Genomic DNA, 15,734 nt, shown 5'->3' on the forward strand with positions numbered 1-15,734 from the left:
CATTGGCTCGATGATATTAAATTCCTGAAATCTCTTTTCAAACTGTTCTTTAAGCACTTGAAGATGTTTAACAAATTGTGACAAGTTAAATTCACTATCGCCTACCATTTTTTTCATATTTGGGAAATGAATGGGAGTTCCCATCTGCAGATGTGATATCCACAAATCTAGTTTTGCTTTAAATGAGTTTACAGAACCTATCGTTTTAGTGACATGTCTATCTTTTCCTTGCAACTCCAAATTTAAAGAATTCAATTTTTCCATGATGTCTGTAAGAAAACATAAATCCAACAGCCAGCAAAAGTCATTTAGTTCATCAAAATTTTCATTTTTGATGTGAAGATATTTTTTTATTTCTTCAATTAAGCTTAAACATCTTGTAAGGACTTTACCTTTACTGAGCCAACGTACTTCAGTATGCAGGAGGAGATCAGGTTCTTTATCTTCAATGTCTCAATAGAGCCTTCAAAAGTCGGTGCTGCAAAGGGGCTGCTCGAATGGAGTTAATTATTTTTGTAACAACTTTCATAACATGTCCAAAGGGCAGTATTTTACTGCACAAAGCTTCCTGGTGAATAATACAGTAGTAGGACATAATGATTGGAAATGAATGATCTTTCTTGCAGAGTGCAATAAATCCACTGATATTGTCAACCACTGCTGGTGCCCCATCAGTAGTTATCGCAGACAGCTTGTGTAAAGGCATATCTATCGACTTGGCGTATATTCTGAATGTAATATAAATATATTCACCCGTTGTTCGTCTCATCATGGGTAATATTTTCAGTAGATCTTCTTTTACAGAAAAGTTACTAAATCCCATTCTCACCATAACTGCTAACTGTGCTGTGTCTGATACATCTGTTGACTCATCAAATTGTAGAGAGAACCAGTTACATATTTCCAAGTCACTTTTTAACTGAGTTTGCATGTCCATTGAAATTACATGTATTCTTCTTGTGATGGTGTTATTTGATAATTGTAAATCTTGTATTGCTGACATAATTTCACGTTTGTTAGAAAATGCCTCAAATAAACAATCGGCACCAGTCAAAAATGCTTCTTTTAACAACTCACCATCTTGGAACGGTTTTTTCTTCTTTGCGAGCATGTGAGAAATTTTTAAAGAAGCAATGGTAGCAGTTTTAGATATTACCACATGTCTAGTGAAAACCGACTGTTGGACAGACAGGTTCGATTTTAGTTGATTTGTATTTTTCGTTCTTATTTCAGATTTAAGTGGATAATTCGTATTAAAAGTGGCCTGCATTGTCTGGAAGTGACGTTCAACATTATGTTTTTTTGGAATTGCAACGCTACTGTTGCACAACAAACAAACACAATTATCTTTAAAATTAATGAAACAATATGTTTCCTCCCAGTCAGTGTTAAAATTAAAGATTCGTTGTCTTTTACTTGATTCACTCATTTTAGGATTAAAAATCAAAATATTTCAAAAATTTAAGTACAAGACACCGTTAAAATTATGCGCATATAATGAACAACTTCAAATGCGCGTCTATTTTACATTGTATGCGTTTAATACTCATCATGTGTCATTAACGCATGCGTCATATAGCATGCCATGAATTGTTGTGTGATGTGCACATGATTATTTCAAACTATAAGGCACACGGTTGAACAGCGGCAGGCACGCACGCACACACACACACAAAAATTGGTCGACAGGCATAGGATTGGGAATTCTAATTCATCGGAGCATTTATGGATGTCTGAAGTTAAATTCCAGTTTATTTGATATTGTCGTCCTTCAACATTGGTATTAGCAGAGAATAAAAGTGGCTGGATAGGGTACTAGCACGGGTTCTGTTGTAAGAAATGTCACGTTGATGTTCTTCTAGGCGGAGAGAGAGAGAGAGAGAGAGAGAGATGGACTTTTCTATCTGGCCATAATATGGTTTGCTGCAACTGCAAATGATTTTGTACACTCCTGGGAAGTGAAGAAGGTTGTGTTTTACTTTAGATTGACTGAGGCAAGATCGGAGTTTAAGTCAGGTGGAGAAATATGTTTTAACATTAAATTTCTTCAGGATTTCGCCAGTTTAGGAGAAGAAGAACTTATATGCGATAAGGAGATGTAGGCTGTGGGGTTTGAGGAAATGGCTTTTTCTTCAAAATCTTCAAGAAAAATGTTGGCTAGCACCGGAGACAGGGGACTACCCATGGCCAAGCCACTGTTCTGTTTGTAGATCTTGTCTTCAAATAAGAAGTAGCCTGAATCCACACAATGAACAAGTAAGGTGAAAATCTTCTTAGATAATTTGTTTTTTAAAAGACTAAGGACTTCCTGGGTTGGAACGTTGGTGAACAGTGAGACAATGTTGAAGCTGACCATTCTGTCAGCTTCGTTAGGTTGGATGTTCTTGATCTTCGAGACAAAATCAGCTGAGTTCTTGATATATAAAAAGATTTTCCTGTGAGATGTTTCAAGAGATTGTATGTAGGGGAGTCAATGCCTCAAAATCTTCAACTTTCTTACAGATTTTGAGGAAAAAGCCATTTCCTCAGCAACATTGAAACCCAAATTCTGGCTGCATTACAGGGACGACATTTTCCTAATTTGGGAGCACGGCCCAGAAAACTTACAAACCTTTCTGGATCATTTAAACAATTTTCATCAAAATATAAACTTCATATCTGAACCAGAAGTTAATTGTGTTCTAGCTTTTTTATATATAAACTTACTAGAACAACTGATGGTCTCAAGATTTCTATCTTTAGGAAGCCAACACACACCGATAAATACTACATGCTTCGTCTCACCCCCCCACTCAAAAATTAGGAATTATTTTTACACTAGCTCATCAGGCGATATCCTTGTTGTTAGAAGAAGAGGAACTTCAACATGAATTTAATTACCTCAAAAGGACTTTCTTAAATAATGGTTACTCTCCTAAAAGGATCTATAATCGTCTTAGTGTACGTAATCAACAAAGTAATGAAGACAACTCAAACCCCACAGCCTACATCTCCTTACCATATATAAGTTCTCTTTCTCCTAAACTGGCAAAAATCCTGAAGAAATTTAATGTTAAAACATATTTCTCCACCTTACCAAAACTCCGATCTTGCCTTAGTCAACCTAAAGTAAAACACAACCTTCTTCATTTCCCAGGAGTGTACAAATTAAATTGCAGTTGCAGCAAACCATATTATGGCCAGACAGAAAAGCCCATCTCTCTCTCTCTCTCTCTCTGCCTAGAAGAACATCAGCATGACATTTCTTACAACAGAACCTGTGCTGGCCCTATCCAGCCACATTTTATTTTCTGCTAATACCAATGTTGAAGGATGACAACATCAAATAGACTGGAACTTTACTTCAAACATCCATAAATGCTCCGATGAATTAGAGAGACGTATCTTGGAATCCAAAGAAATAGCTCTCGACCCTGCCCATCTAAACAGCAATCTCAGTTACAGCCTATTCGATTCACATAGCGCTGTAATCCAGTTATGGCATACTCGTGATATCGTTCAAATGCAAAGTGCTTCACGCCAGAACTAACTCTCGGACTCCATTTCAAACACAACTACTAATTGTTCTAAACTCTGTGTCTGTTAAAGTACAATATATTTTTAAGATGTTGTTTACTCCCTGGTATTGTATTCACCTGATGAAGTCGGCATTTCCGATGAAACTAGTAGTGAAACTTTATTAAATCTCTTATATTTTTTCCTCAGTGTTTAAGTCAGTTAATAACTATAAACAAGTCATTAAACCGAGTCAATCACTCTGTAAATAAATAAATAAATATAGATAGATAGATGATTGGAGTAGAACTCTGACAGTTCCATCTATAAAAAAAAGGAAATAAAGTTGAAAGTGAGAATTAAAAAGAAATTTTTAATTTTTCTTTTAATTTTAATTTTTAGATTTTCCCTACTTGTAAGAAAAACTTGGAGAACAAGCAGGTTCAGGACAAATAGAGGTTGTGAAGGTGATATTTTTGTTTTATGACAGATAGTTGACAAATCATGGGAATATAATAAGAACCTGTACTTAAATTTCATAGAGCTGGAAAGTTTTTGTGACAAGATGCCCATAGAAAAGCTTTTCCAAACTACAATTATATAGAGTAAATGGACCACTATACAGAGCAATAAATAGTCTATATTTAAGCTGTAAGTCAGCAATTAGAATTGAAGGAGCGGTTGTAAAGTCCATAATTTCTAAAATGAATGCTAATCACCATGCAACACTAAAAGAAAGGATAACTGGTAATTAATTTACGGAATTGACAACGCATATAAAGTAAATTAATTAAAGATAACTTTAATGAATCACTTCTATATTTCGGCAATGTCACATTGCCATCTTCGGGAACATAAAGATATGGTATGTGCACTAAGGAACTAACAAAGCAAATGAGGAAGAAAATAAGAACTAATTTTGTTCCTAAAGTCCTAATGGTGCCCTCTTGCGGGCTAATTTGGTAGTCTTGGCAGTTGGGCTGAAGTTCTCAAAATGAAAGTCTCCCAAATTTGGGGCAGTTTCATGCACCCAAATTTGTTGAGGTTAGGAACGTTTTTTAGAGCTGCTGAAGATTCTTTGAATAGTCTTTCGTATTTAAACTTGCTGCGATGGATTATTTTTGTCTTCTTCCAACGAATTTTATGGTGGGTATCTAAGGCATGGTCTGCCAGCCCAGAGCGGCTGTACTGGTGAAATCGGATGTAGTCTTGGTGTTCTGAAATCCTGATATTTGTTGTTCTGCCTGTTTGGCCAAAGTAGGACTTTGGTCTTTGATCTATGGTCGATACTTCATGACATCTCATGCACATCGGCAAGAAAGGAATTCGAAAAAATACGTAGTCGACATGTGAAAAAATACGAAAACCTGACAAAGACTTCTACTTCTGTACCCCAGCCACCACTTAACACAGTAGTCAACCTCTCGTCGGCAGTTTTAAAGCCTGAAGCACTCACCGCACTTTCACGTGGTCACAATTTCGCCCTAGCTCCAAAAAGGATACCTGCTGAAGAAATCATGATCCAAATAGAGCGTGGAATTCGCAACCTGCCTAACCACATCGCCAACAACGTGAGACTGGATGTAGTCGGTGTTCTCACGAAAGCCAAACCTCCAAAATCCAACTTATCCAAAAACGAATATACAGCCCTACAAGAATTAAAAAACAACAAAAAAATAGTAATCACCAAAGCTGATAAGGGAAGCGCCACTGTAGTACTCAATCAAAAAGACTACAAAGGTAAGCTAAATTCTTTAATACGAGACCGTACTACTTACCTCCCCATTGAATATAATCCGACCAACTCTCAGATCAGAACTATCCACAGACTCCTTAAGAAAGTCACTTCTTGGCCTGTGGAAGTCACCAACAAACTTAAACCTTATAACTCTAGACCCCCCCGATTATATGGACTCCCAAAAATACATAAACAAAATGTGCCATTACGTCCCATAGTGGATGGCATTGATTCCCCCACATATAAATTAGCCAAACATTTAGCCAAAACGCTCACACACTACACTGGCAACACACCATCACACATAAAAAACTCGGCCCACTTTAAAGCCAGTATAGAAAACCTCACACTCCAACACACTGACATAATGGTCAGTTTTGACATCTCCTCCCTATTCACTAATGTCCCACTCAAAGAAACCTTTGAGCTCATCCAAGCCAAGTTTCCTCCCGATATCTCAGCCCTATTTCAGTTCACAATGAACTCAGGCTATTTCGTTTGGCAAGAAAAGTTCTACGAACAGATAGAGGGGACAGCCATGGGTTCACCACTTTCCCCACCCTTGGCCAATTTCTTTATGGAGACATTTGAAGAGAAAGCCTTAAACTCCGCCCCACAAAAACCCACTATTTGGCTTCGTTATGTGGATGATGTGTTTGCTATTTGGCCACATGGCTCAGATACACTCCACTCCTTCCTAACACACTTAAACAACCAACATCCCAGAGTCCAGTTCACCTTAGAAAAAGAGGAAAACAACACCCTCCCCTTCCTAGACACTTTAATCACCCGCCAGCTTGATGGAACTTTGGTTTTCTCTGTTTTCAGAAAACCCACCCACACTGGCAGATACATTCACCAGCAATCCCCCCCCCCCTCACAACAATATGGGGTGATAAAAACACTATATAACAGGGCAAAATTAATCTGCTCAGATGACAAGGCCCTGACTATGGAACTAAACCACATCCTCAACACTTTCTTAGCCAATGGTTACAACCCCAAAAAAATCCAAAAAATACTAAAACCTATAAACCACAACCCCCCTCCCCCCCTCCACAATAAAGATTACACCAAGTCTATCACTATCCCCTACATCCAGGGCACCTCTGAAAAAATAACTAATATCCTCAAAAAATATGACCTTACTTCCTGTTACAGACCATATAAAAAGTTGGCATCCCTTATCCGCTCTACCAAAGACCAACCACTTCCCCTAGACCTACCTGGTGTATACCAGGTCCCTTGCAGCTGCAAATTGTCCTACTTTGGCCAAACAGGCAGAACAACAAATATCAGGATTTCAGAACACCAAGACTACATCCGATTTCACCAGTACAGCCGCTCTGGGCTGGCAGACCATGCCTTAGATACCCACCATAAAATTCGTTGGAAGAAGACAAAAATAATCCATCGCAGCAAGTTTAAATACGAAAGACTATTCAAAGAATCTTCAGCAGCTCTAAAAAACGTTCCTAACCTCAACAAATTTGGGTGCATGAAACTGCCCCAAATTTGGGAGACTCATTTTGAGAACTTCAGCCCAACTGCCAAGACTACCAAATTAGCCCGCAAGAGGGCACCATTAGGACTTTAGGAACAAAATTAGTTCTTATTTTCTTCCTCATTTGCTTTGTTAGTTCCTTAGTGCACATACCATATCTTTATGTTCCCGAAGATGGCAATGTGACATTGCCGAAATATAGAAGTGATTCATTAAAGTTATCTTTAATTAATTTACTTTATATGCGTTGTCAATTCCGTAAATTAATTACCAGTTATGTCTAACCAACGTATAAGTCTTACTACTAGAATAAAAGAAAGGATAGAATTGAAGGAGATACAGGAAGGTGGTCTGATGCTAAATCAGGTGTGCGACAAGGGAGCACATTATCTTTCTTATTGTTCATCACTATATGAATCACATTATGAAGGAAAGTAGTATTGAACCTGATATCAAAACTGCAGATGTTAATTTCAGCTCTTTACTTTATACAGATGATGTTATACTTCTAAATAAGTCTAATACTAATCTGTGAATTTCCCTAATTATATTCAATAACTGCTGTAATAAACTTGGTATGAAAATGTTTATAGCAATTTTATTACAGCAATTATTTATTGCTGATTTAAATTACTGATTTACTGCTTTTATTGTTGATTTAAATTACTGAGTTACAGGCAGTCCCGAGGTTACAAATGAAATACATTCCTGAGGATCCCTGATGAACAGCGCATATGCAGTAATAATAATAACAATACTATAATGGCTCATATGTGGCAATAATAATAAAGTGTAATACTGTAATAATAATAATACCCCTGCACTGTAATAATAAATTACAGAAACTATTGTGCTCTTTCTTTTAATTCAAACAAACAGAACATAAAAACAAACTCATACAAAAAGTTTAGATAGGAGATAGAAGTAATTTCAAAAAAGAACAATAAAGATTGTATCAATGTCTTGCTTACTGGAAGGGGGCATTTCTGAGGCAAGAAAGTAGGCTAACATTAATCGGAAGATAATGATGATGATGATGGATGGTGCTAGAGAATCAGGATTTGATTCTGTTTCTGGAGGAGGGGAGCTTAACACTGAAGTCGGTTTCTTGAAAAAGGTATCTAGGGTTGTTTGCACAGCCTTTTTCATTTTTTCATCATAAATGGCCTTGTAGTAGCTGATGTTCTCTCTAATTGCATGGTAAACTTTTGTAAACTGCTGAATGTTAGGATCCTGCTTCTCAAGCTTAGCAAATCCTGCTTCAATGAGATGAAAGGCTTCAGCTAATTCTTTTGTCGTAAAATTTCTTGGCTCTGGATCACCTGATTCTTTGTGTTCTTGTGCTTCCATCAGCTGCTTCTCTATCTCCATAAAGTCTTCATTAGTTAATTCTTGTGAATGGGACATAGTAAGTCAATGACATCATTTTCATTGATGTCCAATTGCAGTACATTGCCACTATCCACCACAGCTCTTCTGGCTTCAGCGATGTCTTCACAGAAGACATCGCTGAAGCCACAAAAAAAATCATCACAAAATTGAGGACAGTTTGTTCCACACCCCTTTAATTATTGATAGCTTCACTTTCTTCCAAGAATCAGCAATGTTTTGATGCATCATGGATGTTATAATTCTTTCAGAACTCTCTCAAAGTCATCATATCATCTTCCATAGCCCTGAATACTTGCGGGAATGTACACCATACGTAATAAGCCTTAAATGCAGTAATGACTCTGGTCCATTGGCTGTAGTAACGATGTAGTGTTGGACAGTAAAAATATGATGTTTACATTAGGGTGAAGGTCATCTAAAGATGTTGGATGTCCAGGAGCATTGTCCAGCACAAGCAGAATTTTAAAGAAAATAAACTTTCTTTTACAAACAATAACCTTCCACAGCAGGAATAAAACAGTTCAAGAACCAATCTCCAAACATGGTAAGTGTGACCAGTCCCTTAAATTTGACTTCCAAATAAAGGGAAGAGCTGCTTTAATAATGCAGTGAACTGCAGGTTTGTTTACATGCACAAAAGAAACTAGTTCCCGAATTATTAATTTAATTATTATCCTTATGCGGGAGCTTTGGGAGCCCATTCGTAAGTATGGAATGCCATAAGCCAGGGACTGCCTGTATAAAGATAAAAGACTATGAAAGTAGGCAGGAACATTAAAAACATCAACTGCATCCTGAATGGAGAACCTATATAAATTTAAACGTTTCAGCTATTTAGGCACAATTTTTAATGAAGACAAATTAAATACAGAAATAGACAAAGAGAATTAGCAAAACTGGTATGGCAGACGTCAAATGAATAAATTTATATGGATTAGGAGGAAAATTAATCAAACACTCAACTAGTTGTATACAGCTGTATTCAAACCAATTTTAACTTCAGATCTGAGAGTTTAGAGAAACCTCAGGGGAGAGAACAGATAGCATCAATGAAAAATCAAATTAAAAATGAGAATATCATGAAGGAAACTAACATTGTTAGTTAGCATTCAGAAATGTGTGAACAGAGGTAACCTTGGGGTGATATGGTCACTTAAAGAAATCAGGAGAAAAAAGGCTAGCAAGACAATGACATGTTGCCAGTATGGTAGAAAAATGACCCAGAGAAAAACCAAGACCTAAGTGGATTGATAAAGAACCCAATATAGATCTGTCAACATTCAAGTCCTGAAAGAGAACATATTAATTTGAAGGAAAATTGTCGATAGGAAGTTAGTAATGCTGCAAACTTTTCATATTGTACTATCATAATATCCTACTCCCCCTCCCCCCATATAATACATATCAGAAATTTGATGATTGATCTTACAAAGTCTTTTCATGACTTGTTTAGACACTGTTTTGCTTTCTTACATTTTTCTCAGTATTCTCTCATGGCATACTTGCCTGGAACTTTTACTATGCTTTCTGTTGTTTTTTTTCCATGATTGCCTCTAACTTCCTGAGTCCACCATTAAGCTTTGTGTCTGACGGAATCAATCAATATTTACTTCAGTCTGCCACTGAGCCTTTTAAAGGTTTGTTTCTTGTTTTCAAACTCTTATTTTTTCTTGGTGATAGAAATTCAAAAATTCCTTTAATATATAAAGGAATTTTTGAATGTATTGCTAAAGTTCTAAAACCTCTTAATTCATATTCCTGTTTGAAAGGATAAGTGCTTTGCATTATGGGATCCTAAGGCAATTTATGTCAAGGTCATCACCCTCTGTACACAAGTAGCCTAGTTGTAAATATATTTCACACACAAACTTTGTTTGCTTACACTTGGATAAAGGATTAAACAAGAATATAATTTCTTCATCCAATCATTTCATTTGACATCAAGAGATGCCATGTGGTCATTCAGATGCTCGGTAAGGTGCCACATCAGTCGTCACCACGTAGTCCTGTTGTATGCGTTTCTGGAGACTTCAACTCACTGAGGATCAGTCACTTCAGCACACCATCCATCCATCTAATTGACAGTCTATCCCCTTCCTCTTTTCCCCAGAACTTTACATTCTATTACTGTTTTGAGAAATCCTCCTTCAATTCTTTCAATGTGTCCAAAGTATTTCAACCTTCTTCTCTCAATATCCTTAAGGAGCCTTAAAGTTCTACTGATCTTTTCTAGCACCAACCCATTTGTCCACCTTTCAGTATTATAATATCCTCAACAGCCTTCTGTAACACCACATCTCAAAAGCAGCTATCCTTATCTTATGTCACTTCTTTAGGTTCCAAGTCTCACGTCCATAAGTCACTGTTGGAAAAACAACTGCATCCAAAATACTCAGCTTTGTTCCCATGGAGATAGATCCATCCTTCCAGATTTTAAACAAGTATCTGACTGTTGTTTTAGCCATCCCTAATATACTTCTGACATCTTCTGAATAGCAATTCTTCATAATAATAGATCCCAGGTACTCAAACTTGCTGACTTCCTCAAGTCTTTCTCCATTAAGGTACACTTGTTTCTCAAGAGATTCCCTGTTTGTATTTCTTTTGAGAATCATAATCTTTGTCTTGCTAGGATTGAGTTGAAGTCCTCTGTTATTACTGATCTTGTTAACCTTGCCAAGAATTTGTCCTAGTTCTTCCATGGCATTACAAAGGAGTACTATATCATCAGCATACCTCAGATTACTGATCAATCTACCTCCTATCCCAATTCCTGTCTTGAGCTTATCCAATGCTTCACACATGATTTCCTCCATATACATATACTAAACAAGTGAGGAGAAAATAAACATCCTTGTCTAACTCCTTTTCTAACCTGAAGCCAATCAGTTAAACAACACCTGTTCTTACTGTGGTCTCTTTCTCCCTGTACAAGTTAGCTGTCAGCCTGATAGTGTGTTGAGGAAAACTCATTCTTTTCATTACTTCCAACAGTTTCATATGCTGAACACAGTCAAAAGCTTTAGAGTAGTCTATGAAACACATTACCATAGGAAGTCTAAATTCTTTATACTTTTCAATGATCTGTCTAAAACAAAGGATCTGATCTCTGGTACTTTTAGCTTTCTTAAAATCTGCTTGTTCCTCAGGCATCTCTGCTTATGTAGGGATATGAAAACCCAACTTCTTCCAGTCTCTAGGCCATGATCCGGTCTCCCATAGCCTTGTAATCAATCTATGAAACACTCTTATCCCTCAGTCCCTAGCCTTAATTAACTCTGCTGGGAGTCCATCTCTCCCCGGGGCCTTATCGCTATTAAGCTGTTTAACTGCTCTTTCAACCTCATGCTTAAGTGAAGTAGGTTCCAATCAAAATGTTCCTGGTGAGAGGGATCATCCAAATTTTCATTATCTTCTCTGTTGTACAGTTCCTCACAGTATTCTTTCCATTTGTTTTTGATTTCTAGTTCTTCTGTTAACACTACTCTATTCCTGTCTTTGATGACATTTGATTTGGGCTTAAACTTGTGCTTTAGGTCATGAACTAAATGAAACATCCTTTTATAATTGTGCCTCCTCATCTGGAACTATCTCTTCACATTTATTAGTATAAAACTTCTCCTTGTCCTGGCTGATGGCTCTTCTGACTTCTCTATGTATCTCTTATATTCTTCAGTCCCTGTGTCTCTTTGTTTTTCCAACTGCCTTCTTTCAATTAGATCCCACATTGAATCTGATATCCATGGGTCTCTTGGTCTTCTTACTGGACCAAGATACTTCTTGACCGTATTCTGTATTATAACCTTGACTCCTTCCCAAAGCATTTCTGGTTGGTTCTCCTCACTAATCTCCAAAACATCATCCAATCAAGTTGATGTTTCTTCTGTGAACCCATTCATGAATTACTCTGACATCCAGTCTAGCAGGATGTACCTAATTTGGAAAATTTTGGAGTCTAAGTCTTATTTTGGCTCTTACTAGTTGATGGTCTGTACCACAGTCTGCTCCAGGATAAGTATGCACATCAGAGATGCTTGTCTTCCACTGTTGGAGAACCAGGATGTAATCAATCTGATGCCTTAACCTATCAATGTTAGATGTTCAAGTATAGGTCAGTTGTGGGCATTTCTGGAAGCAGGTATTGGTAATAACTAATCTGTTAGCATGGATAAATTCCAACAGTCTTTCACCATGGGTGAAAGACTGTTGGAATTCACTCAGACCAAACTTGCCACAGTCTCATACTCTTTCCCACTTTAGCATTAAAGTCTCCTAAGATGTAAAGTACATCTCTCCTTGGTAAGCAGTCCAAAACAATCTGTAAGTTTCATAGAATTCCTCACTCTTCATCAAGCCTATCCGTGTGGGGTGCATAAACTACCACAATCAACACACATTGGTAGGATGAGATTTAAGTCTAATACAGAGTATCCTGTCATTAACAGGATTACAACCAAAAAGGGTTCTTGCCTGAACTGCCTTCTGAAATGACCTCCATTCCATCTGGTCTCGGTAATTCCCCTTCCCAGAATGTCAATTTATACTTCTCCATCTCTTTACAGACAATATCAAGAGTACCCATCTGTAGATTCCAATCATTCCATGTGCCTATGTAAAATTCCTCTCTAAGATTAATTCTATATCTCCTGCAATTCTCATTCACAATATCACTGACTTTTGTTGGAGACTGTAGTATACATCTCAAACAGGACCCTCTGCCTAAGCCCCGAATGCGGCTCTCATTATTCTGCATGACAACCGACGTAGCATGAGATGTATTAAAAGGTACAGCCATATTAGTGCTCTGGTGTGAAGTCACTGCAAGAAAAAAAAAAGCAGGGTTGCAGAGGCCCTTTCCAAATATCTGGGAAGTTTGTTCCACTAATTCATCCCACAATTGGCCAGGCAGGTTAGGACTACTAGGTGAGGCAGACTCACTGCATAAGACGAAATGAAATAGCAAAATAAAAAAAGATTCACCCCTAGCCCTCAAATACTCTAATATTATTGGGGGAAAGGAACAAGAAGAAAAGAAAGAAAGAAAGAAAAAAGAGGAGGGGACCAGTATACAGATAATATTACAGATGTATATTACATGAAGTAAGGTATGGTCCAGCATCGGGTACCACAGGTTTGCCACTCCCGTACTCACCAAAGTGAGCCGTTGAGGTCTATAATTTCTTGGCAAGTTTAAATTTGTAATCAAGTGAAAAAAACTTTCTAAACTTTCTACTTCATATTTAGTGTTGAATACTATAGCAACTCTTTCCTTTCTCTAATCATTACTGCTGAACATGTATTTATTATTCAGAAGACCAATTTTTATTCTTTGTTTTGGTGACTATCAATCTGGTACTTGTCTAATTCTTCTGCTTCCTCTCCACCGATACTTTTTTACATTGTTTCTATCTTGAGTTCCACTGATGCCAAGTTGGAGTTTGTTCCAATATCTGACTTTTCACTGTTTGCCCTGGTTTCTTGATGAAAACTACAGTAGATCTTATTTAACAATGTGCTTCCACAGCTGGCATGACATTTCATACTGGCTTGGACAGCACCTGGTACAAAATACAATCATATATTTTGCCATCATTGTATTTTGGATTAAGTCAATACTGAATGTAACATTTCATCTTGTTGTACCGTCACTCTATTTTGGTTTAAGCCAACACAAAATATAATAAGTCATCTAAATCCATGATGGCCAGACTATCCTTGTTTAACATTCAGTTAGATGCTTACTTACTAACTGGCAGCATAACAAGAGCTTGAGAAATGGACATGGGTCAGAAACCTTAAGGTCTCTGCATTCCTTAATCGGCTGTGTGGAGGACTCCTTGCAGTTATCTGTCTTTGATCCTTAAGTGACCCCTCCCCTTTATTGTACACATTTTAATAAAAACAGTTATATGAAACTACAATGCAATAACATTGCTTTTTTTACTTATGATTTACATCTGTTCTCTCACTTGAAACATATTCTATCAGTTATTGATTTTCTGTGTTATAAGTAATTTTTATATATAATCAAATTTTATTATGGAAAATGGGTAGTTTTCAAGTTAAAAATTAACTCAAAATGCAGTGTCCTAATTTTTAGTTTGGGAAATCTGACTACCTCTTTATGAGATAAAAATCAGCATTTTGAATTAATATTCACTATCAGTTCAAATTTTTTTTTTTTTTTTCATGGCAACAGTGACAATGATTGACCTATGAAGGTTCACTTATTTCAAATTTCAAGACGCGAAGAAAGGTATCAACATTAAAAATATAATATTGGTACCTACGTCATGTGCAATTAATTTTATACCCTTTCTATTAAAGATTTTATGCTGTTATATTTTAGTGAGATCATATAGCAACATCATTCACGATATGATTTCAAGATATGAAATATGATCTTCCTAATGAGGTTTGTTATTTTCCCTCTGCATTACTTGTGAATTAGATAACATCGAAAATGTAAATTCAATGTGCCAGATGTAAATGATAATCAGGATCACAGTTACTAAGAAGAGAAAAACACCCAGTGCAAACAAAAGTATTTTTTGCATCACTTCCAATAACTCACCTCTGGTTCAATTTTGTGATTCCATTCTGGAACATAAGCAACGGCAAACCAACTACCTGGTAACGGATTCTGGATAGACAATTCAGACATCTGTCGTGGCTGGTAATGAGTAACAATTTGCATTGAATGCATCTGATCTGCAGGCACTTGCATATGGTCAGGAAAGGAAGAATTATCAGGTGACAGTACAGGATAACTGCCATGTCTAAGGGAACTTTATTAAACACACACACAAAAAAAAAAATAGGATAGAGTGAATACAACATAATCAGCACAACTATAACCAGTTTAAATACATTTTTAACTAGCAGGGAGTTATGCATGCTGCATGATAATTACTTTATTACTAGGCAAGTAAGAATTAGTTAAGCTTAGTCCTAATTACTTTGCTAAGAATAAGTACTTTTTTTTTTCATAAGTTGCCAGCCTGGTTGGCTGAGTGGTTGAGTACTGCTATCCAACCAACAGGCTGCAGTTCGAATCCTACTGTGAGCATGGTGTAAGACCACCACCCTGCTTATTGGAGGCCTGAAGAGGCTTGAAAAAGTTGCATGTTTAGTTTCTAGAGCAAGGTTTCCAGACTATGTAAAAAAACAAATTAAAAAAATATATATATAAAATTTATAAAAATAGAAAAAAAGAAAGAAAAGAGCTAACAGAGACCTTGGAATGATGTTAATTATCTCAGTGGAAACGAAAATTAACATCATTCCAAGGTCTCTGTTCCAATCCAAACATATCACCAAAGTAATCCTCACTGGCATGAAAACATACATTCCCCACACTTCTCTGGACTGCCTCCCCTATCTAAGCCCTAGATCTCCAAAAGATGTGCCAAGGCTGTACAAATGAAAAATCAGGCATACCACAACTGGCTCAAATCAAGAACTCCATCCTCCAATGTCTATACTGAAGCCTGAAACAGGTGCAAAAAAAATTATCAATGCTTCCAAAACAGAATTTGAATGGGCAAAAAGCAGGAAACTTGCAGCCTGTCCAAATGGCAGCCATATCTTTTAGTCTGTTGCCAA

General features: G+C 36.9%; 1 protein-coding gene across 1 annotated transcript in view; it reads right to left on the reverse strand.

Annotated features, from left to right (window-relative positions):
* Nucleotides 1-15,734, reverse strand: part of LOC150108188 (post-GPI attachment to proteins factor 6-like) — a 256,316-nt gene that overhangs the window by 181,589 nt on the left and 58,993 nt on the right. The window contains exon 4 of the mRNA XM_090390640.1: nucleotides 14,704-14,917. Within this exon, the coding sequence (XP_090246766.1) occupies nucleotides 14,704-14,917 (214 nt within the window). The remainder of the gene's footprint in view (nucleotides 1-14,703; nucleotides 14,918-15,734) is intronic.

This window comes from Typopeltis vanoorti, chromosome 3 (genome assembly GCF_054136105.1).
Source record: "Typopeltis vanoorti isolate ZY-2024b chromosome 3, IOZ_Tvanoo_1.0, whole genome shotgun sequence".
NCBI classification, from domain to species: Eukaryota; Metazoa; Arthropoda; class Arachnida; order Uropygi; family Thelyphonidae; genus Typopeltis; species Typopeltis vanoorti.